The following is a 27,084-nucleotide window of genomic DNA, read 5'->3' as shown; positions in this document are numbered from 1 at the left end:
TATTGCTTTTTAGTGAGGTCTTATAGGTGACCTGTACAACAAACGTGCAGCATTCAGTGGAATGATATATTGTAGCAATAATAAGTGTTGTGCATCGATTACGTCTTAATCTCTACTGAATAATTTCCTATAGTGCCTACAACAGAATAGTTAAAAATCTTTGACACTTCTGACTGCAAACCTTGAGTTCCCTCTAAACTTGAATCACCAAAAAGGCTGTGGTCAACAGACTGTCCATTATTTTCCCAAAGCAAAGGCCTGATCTTTATCCCAACAGGCCTCATGATTTCCCCAAATGAATATAACATTTTTAAATGGAAAGGCTTCAATGTTATCCCAAAAGATGAAAACTCCAAGATATCCCAAAAGTAATCCCTTCGCCGGTATGCAACAAGTAAGGCTAAGCATCCATAGTAACAGGCAATGGATCAATCCGATGATCCTTATCACATTGTTATTTGGTTTTGATCACCATATATCTGGACCTGTCACTCAGTGTAGCAATAAGCTGATCCATGTCTTTACAGAGCCACACTACATGACCAAAAGTATGTGGACACCTGATCGTCGAACATTTCATTACAAAATCACAGGCATGAATATGGAGTTCGTCCCCCCTTTGCTGCTATAACATCCTCCACTCTTCTGGGAAGGCTTTCCACTAGATGTTGGAACATTGCTGCAGGGACTTCCATTCTGCCACAAGAGCATAAGTGAGGTCGGGCACTGATGTTGGGCGATTAGGCCTGGCTCGCAGTCGGCGTTCCAATTAATCTCAAAGGTGTTCGATGGGGTTGAGGTCAGAGCTCTGTACAGGTCAGTCAAGTTCTTCCACACCGATCTCGACAAACCATTTCTGTATGGACCTCACTTTGTGCATGGGGCACTGCCATTCTGAAACAGGAAGCCTTCCCCAAACTGTTGCCACAAAGTTGGAAGCAAAGAATTGTCTAGAATGTTCCGTTAAGATTTCCCTTCACTGGAACTAAGGGGCCTAGTCCCAACCATGAAAAACAGCACCAGACCATTATTCCTCCTCCACCAAACTTTACAGTTGGCACTATGCATTGGGGTAGGTAGCGTTCTCCTGGCATCCGCCAAACCCAGATTCGTCTGTAGGACTGCCAGATGGTGAAGCGTGATTCATCCCTCCAGAGAATGCGTTTCCACTGCTCCAGAGTCTAATGGCGGCGAGCTTTACACCACTCCAGGAGAAGCTTGGCATTGAGAATGGTGATCTTAGACTTGTGTGCGGCTGCTCGGCCATGGAAACCCATTTCATGAAGCTCCTGACGAATCATTCTTGTGCTGACGTTGCTTCCAGAGGTAGTTTGGAACTCAGTAGTGAGTGTTGCAACCGAGGACAGACGGTTTTTACAGCGGTCCCGTTCTGTGAGCTTGTGTGGCCTACCACTTCATGGCTGAGCAGTTGTTGCTCCTAGACGTTTCCACTTCACAATAACAGCACTTACAGTTGACCAGGGCAGCTGTAGCAGGGCAGAAAGTTGACCAACTGACTTGTTGAAAAGGTGGCATCCCATGACGGCGCCATATTGAAAGTCACTGAGCTCTTCAGTAAGGCCATTCTGCTGCCAATGTATGTCTTTGGAGATTGCATGGCGGTGTGATCGATTTTATACACCTGTCAGCAACGGATGTGGTTGAAATGTCCGAATCCACTAATTTGAAGGCGTGTCCACATACTTTTGTATATATAGTGTATCTAGCCTGCAGTCCACATCACCCAACACCTGTGCAGAGGAGCAGAGGTTAGCACTATACAGCTGGGCCGTTCCACAAAGAGTGCCCTTTGATATTTTAAGTAGAAATTGTGCACCAATATTGAATTTTAACAGCGTGTTATATTAAATGAAGTGCCCTTTAATAAAGACCACATAGATAATTAAATAAATTCAGCATTTTGACATGCCCCTCCGTGCACCGTCTGACTTCTAGGAAGATTTTAACCCACTTAACCCTACTCAAAGTTTTCACCATCATTGTAAAGTTATTTTGTTTCTTTGACAAAGTAATTTTGAAGATTCACAAGGGTATTTAAGATTAAATCACCAACCTTGTTACAGTCAACCCTGTTACTATATTTGGCACTTAGTCTTTTTTTAATTATTATTTAACCTCGAGAGGGTAAAGTGTAAAGAAGAAAAAAAGTGCTTTTTATGACAATGTTAAAATTAGGTGAAATCAAATTAGGTTGACCAAGTTACACTTTCAAAAGGCACCGAATTGGTGGAACAATCCAGCTAACTGCTATGGCACTCACGCCCTAAAAAAGTTAAAATATGAACATGCATGAATACTGTACAAGACATATTGGCTTTTAAGAAACCCAAGGGCAGGAATGTGTCAAATCATTGTGAGGAATGTCCAGTCCTGTCTCCTTCTTGCATACCTTACATGAGTTAAATGCTACATAGTAACTGGAATTGCCTGGCACAGTGAGGATTTGTGTCTGGTCTCAAGCCATCAGGCCCATTACCACCTGGCAGGGACAATAGATAGCCACAGGCCATGGAGGTCGAAGATTTATACACACGTTGTACAAGGCACATGTCATAGGTCACCTTTTACTGGAGAGTAAAACAAGCTTGCAAGTTCCTTTGAAAGCATGGAATTGACACGTAATGAGTGTAAATACGAGACAAGAGCGCTCAGAGTTCCTTTTTAGGAAGGGGAAGTTAGCAGCTGGGATAACAGAATTTACAGGAAAACACACCAAGTCTGCTCTCTGGTGGTGAAGGATGGAAGCTCTTTACTTATCGATAAGGCTAACTGGGACTTGACTCAACCAACCTGACTTGAAACAATATTTACCCAGCTCTTTCTTAAGCATTATTCAAAATGAAATGGCAAGGGTTTACATTACATTTTTAAAAGTATCAATAGTAGTATAGCTTAGTTCAAAAAAAGTTTATATTTCCAATTCCTATTACCTACAAACCACAGATGGTTGGGAGATTTGAGTGAATAAAAAAAAAAAAACATTTTAAACACTCCCATTTTGTGCAAATGAAGGCAGTTTAATAGTTTAATTTAATCAAGTCTCTTGTTAAACCCTAGAATCAGATAGTCTATTAGGTGATGATTGTTTTATGTATACAACTACACAACCAATAAATCAGTAACATGTCTCCCTTGCACAAAGAACACGGTCTCCCTTGCACATCACTAAGTCAGAGTGAAGAAGCATGAAGAGGTAACATAAGGATGAAAGTATTATAACACTTGGCAGTGATGCATTAGTGTATGCTGCTGACTGTGTGCTTGCTCTAGGCAATACGGTGTCTTAAAAGCAAGCAGAATAAAAATCATATGAAAAATATACAATTGTCGCCCATTGTTGGGCTACAGTGACATTGGCCATGGTACACCCAGTTGCTAGTATATGGCTGAGCTGTGCTAGTGCCTGAAAAAGAGACAGAGGGCTTGGTTGGCATGCAGAGGGCATGCAGAGGGCATGCAGAGGGCCTGAGAGTGAGTGAGCGAGTGAATGAGAACTGTCCAGGATAAAACAGGGGTTGTTCCAGTTCCTCTCTCACTCACCATCATGCCCAGTTTCACACATGCAGTTCCACCTTCTGCCCACAGCGAGAGCTACAGGTATGTGTCCTGATGATCTACCTCTGTGCTACTCAGGCTCTGTCTGGACTTCTGGAGGGGCGACTCTTTGAGAAGAGACTGGTCGTTAAAGACTGGTTGGTGGTTGAGGGCTGGTTGGTCATTAAGGGCTGGTTGGTTGGGCAGGTGAGAGTCTTTAGGTGTGTTTGGGAGGGGTGTGTCATTGACGAGGGGCTTCTGTACTGGTGAGTCTCTCAGAGTAGGCTGAGGATCTCTGAGTGGAAGCTGAGGATCTCTGAGTGGAAGCTGAGGATCTCTGAGTGGAAGCTTAGGGTCACCAGGTAAATTATAAGGGTTGGGGATCTCTGTGACAGGAGGAGGGGTTATCTTCATACTTCCTTTCTTAATGCTCTTCTTCTCCTTTTTGCTCTTCTTCTCTCCCTTCTGCAGCTGAGGGGTGGGCTGAGGGGGAGGCAGGGGCGACTCGACGATGATGGTGGGGTTCTGACGAAGGTCCTGGCGACTGGGAGGCTCCGAGGCCATGATAGCCCTGGCACCGTGCATTCTGGGAGGAGACTTCCAGTGCAGCTCACCGCGGTTCTTCCTCCAGCGCTTCAGCTGAACATGGTGCTCGCTCTCAACGTCCCGCTCTGAGACGGGCACATCCAGAACCTGAGGGAGGAGAAGAAAGAGAGAGAGGTTACTGCTGGTCACTGATAGATTATAGACATGCAGTACACTGGGAAACTTATGTACGAAAATACTCAATTGGTTTAGGCTATCTTGTAGGAAATGTGATTCAAAAAGTATAGTGCTAATGGGCAAGAGGAGAAAAGGTTTGTTAGGTGGTGAGTCATTCCAGTACTTATCTTAACCTTGTTAGTAAATGTCAAACTGCCTGAGGCTAAAGGAGCTTCATAGTCACTCACAGTGAGGATGGTCAACACTATCAGAGAGGCTATTGTCAAAGTGAAGAGACACCCACACAAAGCCAGGGAGGGACTAGACACTGACCAGTCAGAACTGTGAATCACTTTAACTTCCACTCTGAACTCTACATTTCCACTGTACTACTACATTTCTGAACAGTCATTATTCTCTTTAGCCAGGCAGACGATAATTCCACTCTGGGTAAAATAGGGGTGTTATGTCATTCTAATCTCTATCTCACCGGACTCAGCAGCTAGATGTACCCCAGTGTGCTTGAAGACGATACTTCTCCGGTGTTTATTATTGTGTAAGTCCTGTGTATCTCTATAGTCATTGACTCCCTGCTAGTGAAGCCCTTACCTCCCGGACGAGGAAGCCCTCCTGCATGTAGCGTGGCTCTATGGCCCTCAGCAGCTCCATGGTCTCATACTGGCCCTGACACGTTTTCAGCTTCTCACGGGTACCCAGCATACACTTCAGCAGCACCAGGCCCACCCGAAAAATTATCTTCACACCTGGGGGAGGGGTAAGAGGTCACACAGTCACTAACTGGACATGAGGGATGATTCCAGAGTTTAACATCCACAATTGCAAGCATCACAGGAACTTTACTGATTATCTCAATGGGTGATCAACAATACTGCCGATCTACAGTGTATAAATTGGAGTTTGTAACTGAATGAATCCAAGACAGATGTTTGTGTGGGAGTTTCTGCAACTAACGAACCGTCACAGAGGAACATGTCCCAGACACGGAGAACTGAGGCCCAGGGCAGGGTGCGGGAGAAGGCACACATGAACCATTCTGTCATGTAGAGAATGGGCTCTATTTTATGTTTCTCCAGGTGGCGGTAGGTTAGGGGGGAGACACGCCGCGTCAAAGCATACAGGATCTCTCCATCTAACTGGATGGCCTCCTGCAGGGACAGAGGGGAGAGAGAGAAGTACGTAGTTTCATACTGACAGGAGAACAAAACATCTTGTGTGGTCTACATTACTCTATGGGCCTTATCTTGTAGTGCATTAGTGAAGGGTACATGTCTTACCAGCCCTGCACTGTAGTATCCAGGGAGGTACTTCTCACAAATTTGGACCAGCCCCCAGAATGCATCCTGTGGAAAAACATACAGATGATGGTGTTAGGAAATTGTGACTCGAACCATACCTTTAGAGGGACCCAAAACTAAAGCACAAAGTTGCGGCAGGCTAGCTATAGGTGTAGCGTACATAAACAATTCCATTGTAACTAGGGTCAGAAAAGGAAGGAAGCTGGTTGAGAGCACTGTTCACTTAGCTAAACCACAGGTCAGGGAGTCATTGTGAGAGAACCACAGTTCAGAGCACAAGAGGCACAGGGCTCACCTCAGCAGGCATGTGCATGAGCAGTACAGCAGCAATGGGGGCCTGGGCTTGACAGTAGCCCTCCTCTGGCCTGTACAGCGTGTAGGCCTTCAGAACACGGAACAAGTCCTGCTGTCTGTGTGGGTAAACAAACACACACACAAACCCATGAACACAGCAATGAACACACACAAGGACAAAGGTCAGACAAGACTAAATGTCAAACATTAGTCCCTGAGTGAGGATAAACAATCCTATTGTGTGAGACAACTAACCCGTGGCCCCCTCGTGATACAAACATCTCATGGAAGGGGAACTGTCTGTGCAGGTCTTTCTCAATCACATCCAGCTCTTTTGGGTCTCCAGCCTGACTGTCCAGCTCCTGAAACAACACCAGGGACAGTCAACCTCAGTCCCACACAGTAAAAACAAACAGAGAGCAAGAACATAACCAACCTCGAACTTCCCCCGGTTCTGTTCCCTCTTCACTTTTCCTCCTGACAGGTAGAGCCAAGCACGGCCTCGCAGTGAGGGAGGGATTCCTTTCTGGCACCGCAGTCTCACCTGTTAAACAAAGACAGAGAAATGTATTTATTACCAACCAAAGATTGTTCCAGTAAAAATCAAGCTGCATTACAAGAGAGTTGTTATACTAGAGCATCATAGAGTCAGTATCGTTGACTGAACTGGAGGGACCCTGTAATCATGGAAACAAAACAAGCCGTTGGACCTATACAATACTCTATGGGTTCAGACAAATAACTCATTCACACTTCTACTCAGTCCATTTCTTTTTACAGAGATCATAAGCTACTGCCACTCTTTCCAGAAGAGTATGAACAGCCATTGGAGAAAGTCATGGAACAACAAAGTAGAGAAGGGGAAACAGAGACACTATGACTCCTGAGTGAACTCTGAGATCAACCAGCATAGCAGCCAGAGGAAACATTGCCTACTGATCATTTTTGTGTTTATTTAAGTGCGTTTCATGTGGTAATACCCTTAACCAAGTCCATACTTGAGTTTGCAGTGAGAACAAGCTAGTCGCTGTCAAACCTGCAATCTCCACCCTAACTTTGTTACAGGGATGGGTCATGTAATGTTACCACCACCCAGAGTCTTGCTCTGTCAAGTGTTCCAACATGGAGTCGGTGAGAGAAATTAAGGGATGGGTTGTGTTATGCCCTGCTGCTGACTCATGGAATTGCGATTAGGCTGAAGTTTAATAGTTAACGTTAGACACACGGGTAGAACTGGCTAGGCAACTTGAGAAGGAAACCAACCGGCCTGAGAGGCCAAAGCCCTGAACAACCTCCATGAAGGAAACTTTCCAAAGCTTTACACTTCTTCCAACCATTAAAGTTTACTGGGGAACAAACAAGTCAGTGTCTGACATGCAGGTTAATCACTGGCTTGTCTGAATTATTAGGGAACACAAACAGTGTTGTTGTCCTAACAGTAACTGTGCTGTAGCAGCCATTACAATACAGCCCAAACCCCCAACATGCCTGGACAGAGGATGGCATGGAAGCAATACTTAGATTTACAAAACCAGGGCAGAGTGCTATCAAGATGCAAGAACTAACTAGACCCTGGTTGGCTAATAACATAATAAGGAGTTGCCACATACTGTGCAATAACTTATTTAGGATCATTTGAGGAATAATTAAGACCACCAGATGGTAAGAGACAGTGTCACAACAGTCTAGACATGGCAACAAATTAAGTTGTGTCAGCCCTATGAATGTTCCAACTCTCAGCAACTCTCTGACCTTTTTGTGTCTCTTGACCATCCATTTGTCCCAGTTGCTCAGCATGTCGAGCCACTTGACCTCTCGCTGCCTCAGCACCTCTGGAGGGACATCCTGAGCCCTGAGGGAGAGACAGAAGAACAAGGAGGAAATGTTAGAACTTCCTAAATCTAAGCAAAATGATAGAATTAATTTTATAAAAATCTGTTATTGCTTTCTAGAGTTTCAAATTGTTTTATAAAAAAAAAAAGGTGTAGAACTAGAATGCAAATAAACAGGTTTCGAAACATTAAAGATAAGAAATTCAGCGGGAGGAAAGGGTAAAACAGGTATCTGAGGCATTTGATTTTCCCTCTACGTACGCAGGCAGGGCGGGCCTTGTGCAGAACCAGAAAAGAGATTAGGTAATGCTATAATGTGGTAAGTTTGGCTCCATGCCTCCATCCAAGAAATAAAACTGAGCATGAGAAAATATATAGGCCTAACGTTTTCTTATAGCTTGGCTTGATGGCGCTCAAGTAGCATGTAATCATCAGCACAACCTTGTAATCATGGGGTATAAGAAGTCTTCAAAGAGATGCGTTTTAATTTGGACAACCCTCTTTCCTCTTAAAGCCAGAATCCTTAGTTGCTGCATCCACTTTTTGTCTTTTGAATGATTGATCTATACCCACTGATTCTTGAAGAATATAACATATAAATGCCTCATGTGCTCAGTTCAACTGTCGTACCCCATCAGAACACAAAATAGTTTACCCAAATGTTAGTAAACAAAGTAAAATGTAAACAAGAACTGTTTAGCTTCAAAGCCTGGTTAAAACAGAGCTATGGATACAAGGACTGGACATGATATCACATGTATTGTCTATGAATTTGAGAGCGGTTACATTTCTCCAGCCCCATCTCTTACCTTTTCAGAAAAACGGGGGTGGGAAACTCTTTCCTATTGTTTCAATTAAGGATTCTAGCAGTAATTCTATTCACTCCAATCCCCAAAACTAAGATACAAATATTTATGTTTATCTTCCTTTGCCAGTTTGCCTATCACCTTACACAAGTGAAAACAAATAGACTCTGCTGTACTTAAGTAGAATTTTGTTCATCACATAGAAATCTTTATTAAAAAAAATCTTTGTCTCCCACTTCCTATAAAACCCTGAGCCAGAAGAGGCACTCCAACAATGGGGCACCAGAGATGTGGCACCAGAGATGTGGCACAAGGCCAGCCAACACTACAGAACACAGGAAGCTCCCAGGCAGATAGTGCTTGCACAAATTTCACTAATTCCTTCCATTTGCAGTGTGCTACACTGCAGGGCATGGACATGAGCACAAGAACAAAGACTTCTCACAATTAGAGAGACTTACCTCTTGTTGCCTTTGGCAAAACCATAAAAGAGGAAATTGGAATAAAATACATAATATTATTGACATATTAAATGATTTGGAAGGCGAAGGGTGCATTGAGAAAAGCAATGTGTAATTGTACTCTAACTATGCATCCTAAGATTTCAACTTAACGTAAGCCTACTATTAAAAGAAAAGAGACAAGTCAAAGTCATGAAAAACATGTGCTGAACCAAGTGTAAAAGGAAGAATGTGCTCAGGAAAACAAAACCTGGTGTCTCTCCAATCATGAAAGGGAGCATTTGAGTCCCCATGCTGCCAGCTGCATAGTCCAAAAGTTAATATGAGGTCAGTGTCCATAAGGCATTGTGATTCAAAGACACCACAAAAGAGGGAGATGAACAGGAAAGGAGATTAAGATGATAAAGCTGGTCAGCGTCGCCCTTCACACCTAAAGGTTTATTCTCAGTTCCCCCATTCAGAGTATTCGGTTCTTATCATCCTAGGCAAGACCAAACACTCTATGTAAACAAACAATCAGGGGCCTTCCCAGAACTTCAGCGCAGACTGGTGGCTTGAAGGGAGGGTCTCTGCTTACAGAGACTTTGATGCTAGTCCACAGTTTGAGTAAATTGGTTCACATATCTTAAAACAGTACAGGGTAATTAAACAACTTAGTTAGAGAAATAAGTCACATTCGGTAAGAACAGTGAGTTTATGCCAAGTACACCCCAAATGGCCCCATTCACATATTAATTGGGAGGTTGATACTGGAGGCATGCCTTTATCCATAGATGGGACTAGAGAGACAACCCTTTAAAAACACACATTTGATGTAGTCACATTTCACACACCCAAGTAACTATAGGAGTGTGTAAACTTACAAGTTATATGGGGCAATGTGAGCAGAACACAAACGTTACTTACGATTCTTCTGAATACTGTTGCGCCCCTCCAATAAATCCATATTTATCAGTGTGCCTGTCGTTGGTAAAGCCGTTAATCTCGGAGTCTGAGCCAAGGGAGCTCTCGTCGTCCATATGACTGCTACTAATGGTCCTGATACTTCTCGAGTCGGCCGACTGGCGACCATTCTCTATTTTAGCCATGATTCTCTCAATAATACATATATTTCTTTGGCACTGTCACAACCAACAGTATGTAACCAGGCGAACGTTTACAAACAAAACGAATGACATGGCATGGAATACGTAGCTAGCTAACGATAGCTGTCAGCACTAGCTAGCGTTGCTAATTCATCTAGTTATTAACAAAATTCGTAACTGAGCGAACGAAATGTTAGTAAATACCGCACGTTTTCCCGTGTGATGTTGACGTCCCAGCCTTTTCAGACAGTAACGTCAGCTAGCTGCCGTGTGTGCGTTAATGAAGGTAAACGAATCTGGCTAGCCTAGCTAGCTTGTAATGTGGCAATGAATTAGTTAGCCAGCTAGCTAACTAGGTAGCACAATTCACCACAGATGTGATTTGTTGGTGAAGCAAGCTAAAAGACAGTTTGTGTCGTTCCTTCCTTCCTCCTGGTCCATGTATTCCGTTTCCTTGTCAAGGCAAGTTGAGAAGTTCGGATGTCCTGCCTGCGCTCTCATCTAGCGCAGTGGTTGCAACTTGATTTCCCCATTGGTAGTCACATCAGCTGCCTCACTCTCTTGAACATCTGCTTACTCAATATTTTGAGCTGCATATCCCAGTTGCACACCATGACAGTATGCCGCATTCAAAATACTGAACCCACTCAAATGACATAATGGTGACATTTTATTACTTTATTTGATGGACTGACATGGGCTGGAAAATCTGGACAGAAACCACCTGCAAACCAGCAGCATGCATAGAATCCCCTTAAGCAATACAATTAACAGTTAGAAAAGAATCAACGCTTAAAATACGAAACCAAAACGAATTATAGTTTATTTATAGACTACGCCTCAAGCATTCTTTACAATTGGTATGACCAACAAAGGACATACATCGTTTGAAAGAGCTGCTCTGATAAAGTTGCTCATTTACCCCCATTTTTCTGACTTTATAATAATTACTTGGGGGTAAATTACAAAATGTCGCATACTGGCTGTGTATGGCAGAGAAACCTGTTGAGGGGATGTTCACTTCTTTCTCCCACCTCTCTCCTTCAGTGCCAGGTGTATGACTGAACCGTTGTTCATGTTGTAGTAGGCCAGCGAGTTGGAATCTTTGATGAAAATTCCCTGTAATAGAAGTGATAGATGCAAATGACTCCAATGATAACCAGTCATGTCAGTTTACATTTACACATACAATTATTGAAATGGAAACAATGCTTACCTCATACTGTAGCTTTTGTTTTCCAGCTGGCATGCCAGTGGCTTCATGGATTTTGACTTTAATAACAGATACCTGTGGTGAGATAGAATGAGAAGTTCAGAAATGTGAAATATTCCAGAAAATTTGACTTCATGGACGTGCACTCATGAGAATATATACTGTATTGGTAAAAGGGAGAGTGGAATGGTGGGTGAACTACTAACATACCTGATCTGTGAGAGGGACAGTGAAATTGAGCGCTTGTCCACTTAGCTTCCATTCCGTCTTGTCCTGCATGTTGGGAACTTGTACTTTGACCGACACGGAACCCTATAAAATAATATACAGTAGAATAACCCTTACATGTCAATATACAGAACTACCAACAGCAAGCATAGGATGACCGACATGGCATATAAAAATACAGCCGTGGATCATTCACACTACCGCATTTTGCCATTAGTCCATGACATTTAATAGGCCAACAAACCTTGTATATGCGGAGGAAATCCTCCTCTGGTATAAGGTTGTCCTCTGTCTTCATCTTCTTGCTGGTAGGCTCATCATCATGGCGTGGGGGTGGGTGGGAAGGTGGCTGCGGGTCAGGGCGGGGGGGCTGCGGGACAGGAGGAGCAGGGACAAATGCTGGATAGGAAAGAAGATTAAAATCAGTCAATCTATCAATAACATGCTTAAAAATAGTAAATAAAGTAATTTGTTGCACTGCATATTTCTGAAGTCATTCATCGGATTTCAAAGTATTTAACACTGTGGGAATAGTATAGCAATGGTTCTCTTACAAGTTGGTACCACCATGGGGGGTGGTCTGGGGGCCATCATGTGAGGTGGTTGGGGCATGGGTACCACGTTGATGCGGGGAGCATGCATCATGGGAGGCATGGGTGTTAGAACCTGCCCTGGGGCCAGGCGCATCTGCACAGGGGCCATGGGGGGCCGTGGAATCACAGGCACAGCTGACAGGAGAGTGGTGCGTACAGGGGGCGGCATCTGCATGATTCACAAGAAAAAATAGACAGTCAACCTTATATGTTGACAAATTAATGTTACAGAAAATAAATGCTTGAGCACTTCTATTGAACAAGAAAGCAACTTACGGAAGGAGGGGCCCGAGCCATCGTGTTCATTGGAGGGTTGGGTTTGGGCAGAAGGGGGGCAGAGGAGATAAGGGGTGATTGATGATGATGGTAAAGCTCAGGCTTGCTCGGTCCAATCTTCTCTTTGCTTTCATCCTCCTGCACCAGTCCCTTGGCCTTGTGAATGGCCTCAATCTGCTCCTGTAGGGTGATGTTGGCCTGTGCTGCTTGCTGAGTACGCGCCATGCTGCCAGAGTGCCCATCCCAGGTCACCTAAGGAAGGAAGGTGCATTAAGTAAAAACTGACTAGTAATCGATTCCTCTTAGACATTTATTTTACACACAAAAAAAAAGGCTATTCCCTCTCCACTTGCACTCACCTTCTCCTCAGGCTTCTGGATCTCCTCTTCTCCAATCTTCTTACCGATGGCTGTCTCCTCCACGCCAAAGATATCAGTACGCCTCTCAGCCAACTGTTTCAGGCTGCTCTCAATGTCCATGCCAGGGGCGTAAACCTCGTCCTCGATTTGCCTCTCTCTGATGCCCCGGTCCCTCTGCTCTAGCCAGCGGGGATCCAGTAGCCCAATGCGCATGTGCTCCTGCATCTTACTGGCTTGGATCCTCTCACCCGTGATGGGAGAGATGAGGTACTCATCCAGAGTCTTGGCTGGAGGCTGTGGCTTGGAGGCTACAGGGCAAGAAAAATTTATCAAATGTAAGGGCAAATGAAGAACATGCATGTATTTTCCTGTCCTTTATTGTCATACATGATAATAAAACATCTAGCATAAGGGGTGTTTAGGTCCTGATGATGGAATCTCTCTCACCTTTGGGGTCATAGTCCTTGCGGATAATGACCTGGTCTGGAGTAGGGGGCAGCGGGGGTGGCATGGGGTTGTCTGGGGGCAATGGTGCCTTGCCATCTTCCTCGTCATCAGAACCCTGGGCAGAAGGCATCAAAGACTCATGTGACTCTACATTGATTACACTATTCCCTAATAATAATAATATTACATTCATGTTCAATCAGTAACTCTGTTAAGGAGTAATAAGCTGTTAATGACATCCTACTGTTGTGTGTGTATACTGAAACAGGTCTGTGTCTACTAACCTCATCCATGTCTTGCAGCTGTGTGTCCTGATCAGGCTGTGTGGGACGCCCATCATCCCGCTCCTCCCGCTCATCGTCCTCCTCATCCTCACTTTCAACCTCCATCTCCACCTCCTCACTCTCTCCAAACTTGTCATAACGCTCCTGGGTCAGGATGCGAGCTCCCAGCTCCTCAGGTGTGGTGGGTGGGGGGAAGTGGCCTGTTGGAACACAAGTCATAACACCATCATTACAAAACTAGTTACACAGGCGGTGGATAACAATCTCTCAGGAACCCGAAAATGAACTATCTATTCATATTAATTTGTCTGGCTGACAGTTCATTTCTCTACCTTGTTCATTAGGCTGAAAGTCCACGGTCTCCACCACTACAAAGTCATGCCAGTCAATTTGGGCGTAGGACACACGTTCTTTCTCCCGCTCCTCCTCCTCCTTCTTCCTTTCACGCTCCTGGAACTTCGCCCATTCAACACGGTACCTCACCTGTTGGTAAAGCCAGGAGATAAACTGTTAATGCATGGAATTATAGACTATGGACATTTTAAGAGCTTATGGTGGGTAAACCCTACATCAAAGCTTCAGGGACATACCTGGTCCAGCACATCCCTGGGGTTCTCAGACTCTCTTTTCAGCTTTATCAGAAGTCCCTTGGGAGGGATCAGAATCTAGGGGGAAAAGACCCAAGACAAACACAGGTGAGCATCACAACACAACCAGCTGAAGACATGTTATACTACTAACAAGACAAATTATTATATGATGTGCGGCAGGTAGCCTTGTGGTTAGAGCGTTGGACTTGTATCCGAAAGGGTGCAAGATCGAATCCCCGAGCTGACAAGGTAAAAATCTGTCGTTCTGCCCCTGAACAAGGCAGTTAACCCACTGTTCCTAGGCCATCATTGAAAATAAGAATTTGTTCTTAACTGACTTACCTAGTTATATAAAGGTAAAATAAAATAAAAATTATGATATATTTCAACAAGGTATATGCCACAATCAAGAATAATTGGTATGACGCTGTACCTTAGTGTACTGCTCCACCAGCTTGGTGAAGTAGTTGAAGAGGCTGTGTTGAGGTCGCAGGAAGTCAAACTGGTAGTTTCGCTGTTCTTTCTGCATGAGCTGTGTGAGGAACTGGCGCCCGTTGCGAGCAACAAACTGGGCGGTCAGCTTGACAACATCCAGGTCGAATGCTGAGATTGAAGGAGGGTCAGCAATGAACTCAAACTCAGGTGGAGGCTCCTTTGGCACCACTGTCTCATGAATCACTTGAGCCTGCAGCTACCAGTAAAGGAAACCATAACTTAGAATAGCTCATTTTAGGCATCAATCACATCTTACACTTTACAGTGAACAAATGACAATCAGTGATTTATAAATCGATAGATAAGAAACCACTGAATGCCTAGGAAGGCACACCTTTTGAGGAAGCTGCTGTGAGTTCTGCAGGGCCTGCTGCTGCATGACCTTTGGCACGGCCGCAGACGGCTCCTGGCCCTTGCCCTCCTTGAATTCATTGACTTTGTGGCGGTAGTAAGCATGGTATGGGTCGTTGGGGTTCAGGAAGTTGAACTTTGGGTTGTTGATCTCATTCTGACGGATCCTTGCCTCGAACTCTGGTCCATTCCTGAGAATTAATGGAAGGAAAAGGATGCATGGCCATTGCAATATGAGGTCATACAATTTTATAAAAACACGACTGAGAATGAGACTGAAAAACAAACCTGGCTACAAAACTGGCAGTCTTGTCGACGATGTTTCGGACCTCAGGAGGTGGATAGATGATCCCAACTATGGGTTTCGTTGCTGGGGTTTCCTCTGTTGTCTCATCTGCCTGTTGAAACAATATATATATTGCAGAAATTACCTGTCTCGTGAGGCTTTACAAATAAGGCTAATCTGAAAACAAAACTCCCTAAATTCTATCAGCATATCGATTGTGCTACCAGGGCTGGTAAAACCTTGGATCATTGTTATACTAACTTCCGCGACGCATATAAGGCCCTCCCCCGCCCTCCTTTCGGAAAAGCTGACCACGACTCCATTTTGTTGCTTCCAGCCTACAAACAGAAACTAAAACAGCAAGCTCCCTCGCTCAGGTCTGTTCAACGCTGGTCCGACCAATCTGATTCCACGCTTCAAGACTGCTTCGATCACATGGATTGGGACATGTTCCGCATTGCGTCCAACAACAACATTGACGAATACGCTGATTCGGTGAGCGAGTTCATTAGAAAGTGCATTAACGATGTCGTACCCACAGCAACGATTAAAACATTCCCAAACCAGAAACCGTGGATTGATGGCAGCATTCGCGTGAAACTGAAAGCGCGAACCACTGCTTTTAGCCAGGGCAAGGTGACCGGAAACATGACCGAATACAAACAGTGTAGCTATTCTCTCCGCAAGGCAATCAAACAAGCTAAGTCCCAGTATAGAGACAAAGTAGAGTCGCAATTCAACAGCTCAGACACAAGAGGTATGTGGCAGGGTCTACAGTCAATCACGGATTACAAAAAGAAAACCAGCCCCGTCGCGGACCAGGATGTCTTGCTCCCAGACAGACTAAATAACTTTTTTGCTCACTTTGAGGACAATACAGTGCCACTGACACGGCCCGCTACCAAAACCTGCGGGCTCTCCTTCACTGCAGCCGAGGTGAGTAAAACATTTAAACGTGTTAACCCTCGCAAGGCTGCAGGCCCAGACGGCATTCTCAGCCGCGTCCTCAGAGCATGCGCAGACCAGCTGGCTGGTGTGTTTAAGGACATATTCAATTAATCCTTATCCCAGTCTGCTGTTCCCACATGCTTCAAGAGGGCCACCATTGTTCCTGTTCCCAAGAAAGCTAAGGTAACTGAGCTAAACGACTACCGCCCCGTAGCACTCACTTCTGTCATCATGAAGTGCTTTGAGAGACTAGTCAAGGACCATATCACCTCCACCCTACCTGACACCCTAGACCCACTCCAATTTGCTTACCGACCCAATAGGTCCACAGACGACGCAATCGCAACCACACTGCACACTGCCCTAACCCATCTGGACAAGAGGAATACCTATGTGAGAATGCTGTTCATCGACTACAGCTCAGCATTTAACACCATAGTACCCTCCAAACTCGTCATCAAGCTCGAGACCCTGGGTCTCGACCCAGCCCTGTGCAACTGGGTCCTGGACTTCCTGACGGGCCGCCCCCAGGTGGTGAGGGTAGGTAACAACATCTCCACCCCGCTCATCCTCAACACTGGGGCCCCACAAGGGTGCGTTCTGAGCCCTCTCCTGTACTCCCTGTTCACCCACGACTGCGTGGCAATGCATGCCTCCAACTCAATCATCAAGTTTGCGGACGACACTACAGTGGTAGGCTTGATTACCAACAACGACGAGACGGCCTACAGGGAGGAGGTGAGGGCCTTCGGAGTGTGGTGTCAGGAAAACAACCTCACACTCAACGTCAATGAAACAAAGGAGATGACTGTGGACTTCAGGAAACAGCAGAGGGAGCACCCCCCTATCCACATCGACGGGACAGTAGTGGAGAAGGTGGAAAGTTTTAAGTTCCTCGGTGTACACATCACGGACAAACTGAATTGGTCCACCCACACAGACAGCGTTGTGAAGAAGGCGCAGCAGCGCCTCTTCAACCTCAGGAGGCTGAAGAAATTCGGCTTGTCACCAAAAGCACTCACAAACTTCTACAGATGCACAATCGAGAGCATCCTGTCGGGCTGTATCACCGCCTGGTACGGCAACTGCTCCGCCCACAACCGTAAGGCTCTCCAGAGGGTAGTGAGGTCTGCACAACACATCACCGGGGGCAAACTACCTGCCCTCCAGGACACCTACACCACCCGATGTCACAGGAAGGCCAAAAAGATCATCAAGGACAACAACCACCCAAGCCACTGCCTGTTCACCCCGCTATCATCCAGAAGGCGAGGTCAGTACAGGTGCATCAAAGCAGGGACCGAGAGACTGAAAAACAGCTTCTATCTCAAGGCCATCGGACTGTTAAACAGCCACCACTAACATTTAGTGGCCGCTGCCAACATACTGACTCAACTCCAGCCACTTTAATACTGGGAATTGATGGAAATTATGTAAAAATGTACCACTGGCCACTTTAAACAATGCCACTTAATATAATGTTTACATACCCTACATTACTCATCTCATATGTATATGTATATACTGTACTCTATATCATCTACTGCATCTTGCCATCTTTATGTAATACATGTATCACTAGCCACTTTAAACTATGCCACTTTATGTTTACATACCCTACATTACTCATCTCATATGTATATACTGTACTCTATACCATCTACTGCATCTTGCCTATGCCGTTCTGTACCATCACTCATTCATATATCTTTATGTACATATTCTTTATCCCTTTACACTTGTGTGTATAAGGTAGTAGTTGTGGAATTGTTAGGTTAGATTACTTGTTGGTTATTACTGCATTGTCGGAACTAGAAGCACAAGCATTTCGCTACACTCGCATTAACATCTGCTAACCATGTGTATGTGACAAATAAAATTTGATTTGATTGATTTGATATTGTCATATATATGTATATTGGATATATATATATATATACACATTTTTATTTATTTTTACTTTTTGGAAGTACCAGCATGGACGGCAGTAGTTGCTCAGCAAAACTCTTTGGTAAGTACCGAACGTATTTTTACATTATTAAGCTTGAAAAGCTGGTGAATGGCAAGTTGAATGACTGCTTGCTGGGATTGGAGAACGTCTCCTGTAAACCCAGATTCTGAGTCAAACTCATCTACTGCTGTTCATACCAGTACCATTCTTAGTACAACTTCTGTAATCTCATCCGGTGTACATGCTTATTGATTCCATTCGGATTACTGTTAGTGCTATTTGGTGTGTTGATTAGCTAACGTAGCTAGATTAGGGCAGACGTTTCTTGATCTTTATTTATTTAGTATTATTTTTGTACTCGATTGACATTTTAATGCATTGTTAGGAGCAGTAACATAAGCATTACGCGGTTGCCGCTATAACATCTGCTAAATTGTGTATGCGACCAATACACTTTGATTTGATAAAGAGCGATTGAATGTACCAGATTTTACCCTGTTGTTCGGCTCCAGTTGAACAATTTGTACAGGCCCAGGCGGCATGGCTGCGTCAATTCCTTGCTTGGCTTATCTGTTAAAACGTAAATAGTGAGGTTCGTTCTCTTCACAATGACACTACTTGTTGTGGTACTATAGCTATATCTAGAAACTGATTTAATTGCACAAAACTATTTCCAAATAGGACCATTGTTCGTCCGATGACCCGCCTGGAATGGAGGTATTTTACTTCCGGAAACACATCTAAGCATTATGGGATTTGCAGTTCTACTAGCAGGTCGCTATGGAAATAAAGTGACAACATCCAACTCAGTCTGTTACAGCATCTTCCTGAAGGCACAACAACAAGTGCCTTGAGACAATCCATGGGAGAAAGAGTGCAAGATACGAAGGCTTGTCAATATGACACATCTCTTAGGACGTCAGGACTGCGTTGAAAGTCTCCGGAGAGATTTAATAGATATTCAAGGTGCTGTTCTCGATGTCTTCTCTCGGACAGGCCCAGTTCGATTTCCCTCCTGGAAGTTCCCAGATAAGCTTTCATGCAATCTGGACCTGGTGTCGCTATTAGAACAATACGACTTTGTTGATGGGGAAGAGGAATTCAATCAGCATTCACATATTGTTTTGCTGGAGTTGGTGATTGACAGGTAAGTTATTGTACAATATGGCTTATTGTAAAGATCTGATGTGGCTATAGGGAATAGTTGGAAATGATTATACATGACTGTAATCCATTTATTTCCCCTAGATTGCTGCTCCTGCTGCAAAGTTTCAATGCCCATGCAGAGCAGTTGAAGTTGGGACAGAAGAGAGAACACATTCAGCAAAAAGGTCCATGTGTATCAATTGGCCTTGTAGTCAGACACTATTGGAATAACTTGATCCAGGTTGGCAACCAGAGGGTGGTGAGTTTTTAAAGCACACCTGGTGTTTATTTTTCACATACAATAGCTAAATGCATATCTTATGACCATGTTGTTTACCTCTCTTATTCAGAGCACGAAGCAAGATATTCAAGAAGTGATCAAAACTCCAAAATGTGAGGAAAATACAACTTTTTCTTCAGCATCCTCACTTCTGAACACAAAAAGTGATCTTTGTCCACAGTCTCCATCAATAGTGTCTCAGCACTGTACCTCAAGAACATCAGCAAGCACTCCATTGTGTCCTCCACAGAAAATATTAAATGGCTCCCTCTCCTGTCCCACTCACAGAACAGCAAGCAGCATCCCCTCCTGCCTTCCCCTTATATCCACGGACACTCGTAATGTAAGTTGCCAGACAGTAGTGTCATCCCTTGTCCCCTGTGATGCCTGTGCTCAGGTCCAGTCCAGTTTGAGGGAGACTGGTGATGCTCTTGTGGAGCTGTGTCGGAGCGAGGGCCTTCCCTCCTCTCTGCAGCGCCTTCTGGTGGCTGTGGATGACACCCTGGAGCAGGGCCGTCTGACTGCAGGAGATGTGTCCCAGTGGTCCATAGAGCAGCGCAGGGACATGGGCCGGGTGGGTAAGCATCTGCTGGAGGTGCGGTCCACAGTGCAGCCTCTCAGAAACAGCCTTCAGGCAGCGGAAAGGGAACGGGAGGAGTTCAGGGCTCAGCTGGGTAGGGCACAAGAGGAACTGAAGCGTGAAAGGGCAACACACCAAGCCAGCAAAAAACAGCTGGAGCAAAGACTGCAGGAGGCCCAGGTATCCAGGGAGGAGACAGAGAGGAGACTGCAGGAAGAACTTGAGGAGCTAAGGAGAGGTACAGTAGTACTCAACAAGTGAGGACAGAGAGGAAACCTTGCTGACAACAATATATTTGAAGGGAGACAAAATAATAGAACATTTCAAGAGTAAAAGTGCTTTCATCATATTCACAATATAAATGTGTCCCTTTTAGGAACCGTGTCCCTGGAGGATAGCAACTCCAAACTGAAGGCAGGGATTAGTTTGCAAAAAGAAAGGTTACACAAACTTGGTAAGGACATACACCCCCACCCCATGTCTGATGTTTTAGGAGCAGAAGGAGAGAGCCCAAGTTATCTAATTGTTGTGAACAGAAAAACTGCGAAACATTGTCCTTTCTTTGTCAGAGTGTGAGAGAGATGAGCTACATCAGGAAGTGAAGACCATGCAGGTAGAGGAAGAGGCACGGAGTAAATTAGAGGAGAAGACACAAGTGCTTGAGGCTCAACTGTCCACTACTCAGCTCTTACTTGACAAGGAGAAATCCAAGTACCAGAATGCTTGTCGCCAACAGGAGGTGAGTATAACAACCATATATGGATTTGGGTACTCATGGGGGCAGTCTTGAAAACCAGACCTGGGGCAGTACTAGTATATGTTTTAAAGACTTAATCTAAAAACACTGATTTGTGTCTTTTAAGTGAGTTGTTACTGCACAGTCTCACTCTGTGTCTTCAACAGTCACTGCAGGCCAAGCAGAGGTCTCTGCTGGAGCGAGTGGATGCTCTGGACCAGGAGTGTGAGGAGCTTCAGGGACAGTTAGGGAAGAGTGAGGACCGACAGACCGACCTACAGGAACGACTGACACACATCTCAGAGGAGAAGGACCAACTTGAAACCCAGCTCACCCAAGAACAGGTATATTACTACCTGACAGCCCGCAATGCAATGTTTCATATAGTTCATTTTATAGTGCTGCTTGCATACATTGGGCAGATACCTATTTCAGCATTGCATATATATTACCCTATTTCATTTCCAAAGAACAATCATTTGTGTATAACTAACTGCCTTGTCTCTGCGTTCCCTGAGGCCTTGTGTTCTGAGCTTCAGCAGGAGAAGCAGAGACTGGAGAGTCACGTGGGTGAGCTGAAAGACAGTGTGAATCAGTTGAGAGGAGAGGTGCAGGAGTTAGCCCAGAGGGAGAGGCTGATGGTGGCTTTCCCGGAGCTCACCCCCCTGCCTCAGGGATCTCCACAGAGTACGTTCATTTCCTTAAATAACCCAGTGTTTTCTGTGTTGACCCACCATGTTGACTTTGTTGACTTCTGTATTGTTTGCCAGTGTGGGTTTACTTACATTTGGTTTTGAATAGTTACCACACAGACCTGGTTACAATTACAGTATGTTGACAATGCTATCACCATGTCAAGCTGCCTGTCACAGCTCTGTGCATATTCTAATCTAAGACTTGACTCTGTCTCAGGCACAGGGGATGTGTTGGGGGATATGGAGCAGCAGTTTCAGGCTAACTATGTTCGGATTAGGGTTCTGGAGCAGGAGAATAGCACCCTGCACAGTAGCCTGGTGAAACTGAGGGATAGAGCCCAACTAGGGGCCTCCATGGTGGAGTCCAAGGTAGGAGTCCAGGGGACAGCTCTACTCCTTTAGTGTAAAGTGTGTTGACCGTGGAAACTGATGAAAGGGGCTAAGGGGCTAATACTTCAAAACTGCTGCTGGAGAACTACTGCATGTTGTGATCCATTGAATACACCTGATTTGATTTGAACAATGATAAGGGCAGTTGTAAACATTAAACACATTGCAATCTCTACAGATTACCTGCCCCAGCAGCTGTGGATTCACCCAGTCTCTGCCTGACACACCCAGAGAGAGCCAGCTAAAACCCACCCCCTATGTACAACACAGCCCTCTGTAAGTCAACACCACAGAAAGAACATGTCCATTTTTGTTTGCAGATAATACAGGGACAACAAAAATGGAATCCTACCTTAGCATGTAGGGTGTATTATTAATTATTTTCATAAATACATCCCGACAGACTCTTCATCTGTTCTCGCATTCTGTCCATCCCAGTCAGAGCTCCAGTGCAGGATTGTTGAAACATGGAGTGAGGAAGAAGGGAGCAGATGAAGGGGCCGTCCCTATGGAGATGAGGCCTCGGGATCACTTGTCCACCGCTACCTCGTCATTCTCTGCCACCTCCACTACATCTCTGGTGCACCAGCAGACCCTCCGGCTCTCCCCAGACACCAGTGCAGCCAGAACCTACACAAGGATACGCCAGGCATCCAGAACCCGCTCTGTTTGCATGCACACGAGGAAGAAGTGAATCCAGCACTTGGTGATCAACCTCATGGTGACAATTTTTGGAGCATAACAATGCTCAAAGAGGCGAGGGCTGAAAGAGGCTGTTGTTTGAAGTGTATGTCAGGCATCTCCATAAGGAGACTGTGATAAGACACAGATGATTTGAGCAGAGAAACAATACAGCTAAGCTACAGAGTTCAGGATCTTTGTCAACATTGATCTGGCTTGAAGTCACTATTTACCAGAAAATTAATTTGCATTCATACACAATACAACTGTGGTGTCATGTTTTTTATTTCTTGAACTGTGTTAATCATTTTTCTGCACTGAATCCAGTGTTGGGGAGTAGTGCATTTTGTAGTAGCTTGGTGGTAGTTGAACTAAATTCTAATCTTGGTAGTGTTTTAAGTAGTATTTAACTTTTTCCCTCATGTAGCGGTGTAGCTAACTACTGGAACTACCCACAACTTTTTTGCAAAAATAAAATATGGGTGAAGTAGACAATTTTCTACTTTTTCGGCATCAGACCTTCCTAATTCTCACTTGAAACATAGTTTGTGTTTAATAGGCTAAATTACAAATTCTGTTAACATCTGACTAGAGTGATCTGTTCTTGCAATTTGTCATCTATGACATTTCAAATTTAGATATGATCATTTATCACAAAGTAGTTTGGATGTAGTTAACTTGTAAGTGAGGACTTGGTGGACTGTATATTCTTTAGGTTAGGTTTTACTTTATGTGTTCGCTACCGTGTGAAGGTAAGGGCACAGATGACAGACAGTTAGGATTCCAGTTGAGGGGGTTTAATAACGCTGAAGATGCACAGGCACGGAACTGCACCGCACAGTGTATGTAGTATGGGTGGACTAAGGCACTTAGTGGTCTGGCAACTTGCTTCAACCAAAGTGTGTGTGTGTGTGTGTGTGGTATGTCAACAAGGACACACACTGGCCTTGGCTAACACAATGCAAGCTAACTGGTGGGAAAACACAAGGATGGCTGGAACTTTCTCTCACTTGACTACTCTCGAGCTGATCTCTGAGCTGGAGATTGCCCAGCATGCTCTGCTCCACTTCACCGGTGGGCGGAGCTACAGCTCTGATATGACTAGCTAACATTACTGATATGATTAACTACAATAATTCACAGCCCTTTGAACATAACTAAAGCTACTTTGAAAAAGTAGTTAAGTAAACTATATTTTTCTAAAGGGTAGCTTTAGTGTAGATTAACTTATACCAGTGTGAAGTAATTGGTAGCTTGGTAAACTATATTTTCAGAGTAGCTTCCCCAACACTGTTTGGATCACAAATGTGTATTTGCTGACTTCTCCCAAATGCACTTAGCACAATTATCCACAAGGAGGTAGTGAAACAGTTATCTAGTTTGGAAGGTAAAGCAATAATAAACTGAGCATAACAAGCCCATTAAAGCCCATCAATTATTTAAACTCATGAATAAAGAATGTGCTCAAGCACAAACAGCAAAAATTATTTTAAATATCTTAAAATTGTCAGTCTAAAACAGGGAGAGGCCTCCTAGGTAAAAGACAAGTCATGGTGACAACCTGGTGTGGCTCTGTGTTTACCTGATTGGGAACTCTGATTGGGAAAAATACGTGCTCCGTCTGGGATATATTTTTGAACGGTCATCCAACTCGGAATTCCAAGTCGTAAACTCTGGCATTTTTCTAGAGCTCCGACTTTCCAACCTGAAAATCACTGATGTCATGATTCGATCTTGTTTTTATTTTTTGGATTTCCCAGTTGTCTTGAAAGCACCATAAGGCCTTCTAAAGCCGGTATCACTTTTTTACTAAACACTTGAGCGTGCTGTCACTGACCAACTGTCTCACTATCTCTCTTAGAACAATCTTCTTGACCCTAACCAGTCAGGCTTCAATATGGATCACTCAACCAAGACTGCTCTTCTCGGTGTTGCGGAGGTTCTCCGCACTGCCAATGCTGACTCTCCTCTGTTCTCATCCTAGATCTATCTCCTGTCTTCGACACTATCAACCATCAGATCCTCCTCTCCACCCTCTCAGGGCTGGGCATCTCAGGCTCTGCACACTCTTGGATTGCATCCTACCTGCAGGCTGCTCATAGCAGTTGACGTGCAGAGGATCTGTGTCTGCACCACGTCTTCTCACTACTGGTGTCCCCCATGACTCGCTTCTAGGCCCTCTTCTCTCTATACACCAAGTCACTTGGCTCCGTCATATCCTCAGATGGAGAATGAAAGTATGCAGTTGAAAGTATGATGTTGACATGATCAGTTCAATCAAAGTTACTGTAGATATAACGTGATTTGATGTAATTTTATCTGTGGCCAATGACCTTGAGCCTTCTTGGATGGGATTTTCTAATGTAACGCTATGGCAGCACCCAAGGGGCTTGAATTGTTGAGCTCTCCCAGTAGATGTTTGGGTGATGTAGTTTCCCCATGAGTGACAGAACTCTGAGCCAATCACGGCGCAACTAGATAACGCTGGCTGGCCCACCACCACAGAAAGCGCTGAGCTAGGCTGAAACCTGCATTTTGGACCTGCCTTACTCAAGGAAGCAAAAAAGAGACCATGTTTGTATTCGGCTTTATTAACTCAATATTGTTTTTTAAATTGTTTGCAAACTGATATGTGACACGTATTAATGCCAAAATAACATGCAAAACAGGCAACCAAAAAAAATCTCTGTCCCACATGCCATGAATGACGGGTCGCCACTGGTTGTGAGTCTTTATGGGTAAGTCTCTAAGAGCTGTCCACACCTGAATTGTGGAATATTTGCCCATTATTATTTTCAAAATTCTTTAAGCTCTGTCAACCCACGACAATTCTTTAAGCTCTGAGCACTTTGTATCATCTGGTAGTGTCACGTTCTGACCTTAGTTCCTTTTTTATGTCTCTATTTTGGTTCGGTCAGGGCGTGAGTTGGGGTGGGCATTCTATGTTTTGTTCTATGTTTTGTATTTCTGTGTTTGGCCTGGTATGGTTCCCAATCAGAGGCAGCTGTCAATCGTTATCTCTGATTGAGAACCATACTTAGGTAGCCTGTTCCCACCTGTGTTTGTGGGTAGTTGTTTCCTGTTTTGTGTTGTGTCACCTGATAGGACTGTTTCGTTTTTTCACCTTTGTTATTTTGTATTCAGTGTTCAGTTCAATAAATGTAACATGGACACGTACAACGCTGCATTTTGGTCCGATCCTTCCTATTCCTCATCAGACGAGGACGACGATCGTTACAGAACTACCCACAAAAAAGGACCAAGCAGCGTGGTAAGGAGGAGCAGCGCTATCTGGAGAAATGGACATGGGAGGAGATATTAGACGGCAAGGGACCCTGGACACAGGCTGGGGAATATCGCCACCCCAAAGAAGAACTGGAGGCAGCTAAAGCTGAGCGGCGGCGATATGAGGTAAGGCAGCGCAACAGGCACGAGAGGCAGCCCCCCATTTTTTTGGGGGGGGGGCACACAGGGAGATTGGCGGAGTCAGGCGATAGACCTGAGCCAACTCCCCGTGCTTACCGGAAGAAGCATAGTACTGGTCAGGCACCGTGTTTTGCGGTCAAGCGCACGGTGTCGCCAGTACGCGATCATAGCCCGGAGCGCTATAGGCCAGCCCCCCGCAAGTGCCATGCGAGAGTGGGCATCCAGCCAGGGCGTATTGTGCCAACTCAGCGTGTTTGGTCTCCGGTACGCCGTTTCGGCCCAGGGTATCCTGCGCTGGCTCTGCGTGCTGTGTCTCCGGGGTGCTGGGAGGGTGCAGTGCGCCCTATGCCTGCGCTCCGCCCGTGCTGGGCGAATGTGGGCATTGAGCCTAAGGGAGAGGTACGAGTGGTATGCACCAGATCTCCAGTGCTCCCCCACAGCCCGGTTCAACCTGTGCCTGCACTCTGGAGGGTCCGGGCTAAAGTGGTCATCCAGCCTGGAGGAGTGGTGCCAAGGCTGCGCACCAGAGCTCCAGTGCTCCCCCACAGCCCGGTCCATCTGGTGCCTCCTCCACGCACCAGGCCTCCTGTAGGTCTCCCCAGCCTGGTGGGTCCTGTGGCAGCCCCATGCACCAGGCTGTCTCTACGTCTCCTCCCTCCAGGTTCTCTCTCCAGTCCGGAGCTGCCAGAGCCGCCCGTCAGTCCGGCGCTGCCAGAGCCTCCCGCCTGTCCGGCGCTGCCAGAGCCTCCCGCCTGTCCGGCGCTGCCAGAGCCTCCCGCCTGTCCGGCGCTGCCAGAGCCTCCCGCCTGTCCGGCGCTGCCAGAGTCTCCCGCCTGTCCGGCGCCCGCTGTAAGGGTTCCCAGTCCGGGGTCGGCGGCGAGGGTCGCCACTCCAGAGGCGCCACATAAGTGGGCCAAGACTAAGGTGGAGAAGGGGTCTACGTCCCTCCCCTATAGGTTCAGGTTTTGCAGCCGGAGTCCGCACCTTTGGGGGGGGGGGGGTACTGTCACGTTCTGACCTTAGTTCCTTTTTTACGTCTCTATTTTGGTTTGGTCAGGGCGTGAGTTGGGTCGGGCAT

The 27,084-nt window shown here is 45.4% G+C and overlaps 4 protein-coding genes across 5 annotated transcripts; 2 read left to right on the top strand and 2 right to left on the bottom strand.

Moving 5' to 3' along the window:
* Positions 1 to 3,023: 3,023 nt before the first annotated feature.
* LOC139576884 (TBC1 domain family member 10A-like) lies at positions 3,024 to 10,696 on the bottom strand. The gene is made up of 9 exons (XM_071403446.1): positions 9,873 to 10,696; positions 7,620 to 7,719; positions 6,304 to 6,411; positions 6,123 to 6,229; positions 5,869 to 5,983; positions 5,553 to 5,618; positions 5,234 to 5,423; positions 4,867 to 5,021; positions 3,024 to 4,248 (listed from the first exon to the last, which is right to left on the bottom strand). The coding sequence occupies exons 1-9, from the start codon at positions 10,052 to 10,054 to the stop codon at positions 3,613 to 3,615; spliced, it is 1,659 nt and encodes a 552-aa protein (XP_071259547.1). The 5' UTR covers positions 10,055 to 10,696; the 3' UTR covers positions 3,024 to 3,612.
* A 12-nt stretch (positions 10,697 to 10,708) lies between these two features.
* Positions 10,709 to 18,797, bottom strand: LOC139576882 (splicing factor 3A subunit 1-like). 2 transcript variants are annotated; one of them, XM_071403444.1, is made up of 15 exons: positions 18,567 to 18,797; positions 15,176 to 15,285; positions 14,871 to 15,078; positions 14,475 to 14,726; positions 14,042 to 14,116; positions 13,784 to 13,934; positions 13,452 to 13,651; positions 13,168 to 13,282; positions 12,721 to 13,028; positions 12,362 to 12,613; positions 12,047 to 12,254; positions 11,737 to 11,891; positions 11,475 to 11,576; positions 11,268 to 11,339; positions 10,709 to 11,170 (listed from the first exon to the last, which is right to left on the bottom strand). In XM_071403444.1, the coding sequence occupies exons 1-15, from the start codon at positions 18,612 to 18,614 to the stop codon at positions 11,069 to 11,071; spliced, it is 2,358 nt and encodes a 785-aa protein (XP_071259545.1). In that variant the 5' UTR covers positions 18,615 to 18,797; the 3' UTR covers positions 10,709 to 11,068. The 2 variants fall into 2 exon arrangements, with proteins under 2 accessions (XP_071259545.1, XP_071259544.1); XM_071403443.1 differs by having other exon boundaries at positions 14,475 to 14,732; positions 18,567 to 18,789.
* A 98-nt stretch (positions 18,798 to 18,895) lies between these two features.
* Positions 18,896 to 19,223, top strand: LOC139576883 (coiled-coil domain-containing protein 157-like). Its single transcript, XM_071403445.1, has one exon. It carries the CDS (start codon positions 18,972 to 18,974, stop codon positions 19,221 to 19,223), a length of 252 nt encoding a protein of 83 aa, XP_071259546.1. The 5' UTR covers positions 18,896 to 18,971.
* A 184-nt stretch (positions 19,224 to 19,407) lies between these two features.
* On the top strand, positions 19,408 to 23,102 carry LOC139575344 (coiled-coil domain-containing protein 157-like). The gene is made up of 10 exons (XM_071400267.1): positions 19,408 to 19,429; positions 19,569 to 19,611; positions 19,787 to 20,316; positions 20,455 to 20,532; positions 20,648 to 20,817; positions 20,982 to 21,158; positions 21,333 to 21,501; positions 21,727 to 21,878; positions 22,078 to 22,175; positions 22,338 to 23,102. The coding sequence occupies exons 1-10, from the start codon at positions 19,408 to 19,410 to the stop codon at positions 22,591 to 22,593; spliced, it is 1,695 nt and encodes a 564-aa protein (XP_071256368.1). The 3' UTR covers positions 22,594 to 23,102.
* The last annotated feature ends 3,982 nt before the right edge of the window (positions 23,103 to 27,084 follow it).

This window comes from Salvelinus alpinus, chromosome 5, assembly GCF_045679555.1.
Source record: "Salvelinus alpinus chromosome 5, SLU_Salpinus.1, whole genome shotgun sequence".
In the NCBI taxonomy this organism is placed as follows: domain Eukaryota; kingdom Metazoa; phylum Chordata; class Actinopteri; order Salmoniformes; family Salmonidae; genus Salvelinus; species Salvelinus alpinus.
This window is presented reverse-complemented; position numbering and strand designations above follow the sequence as displayed.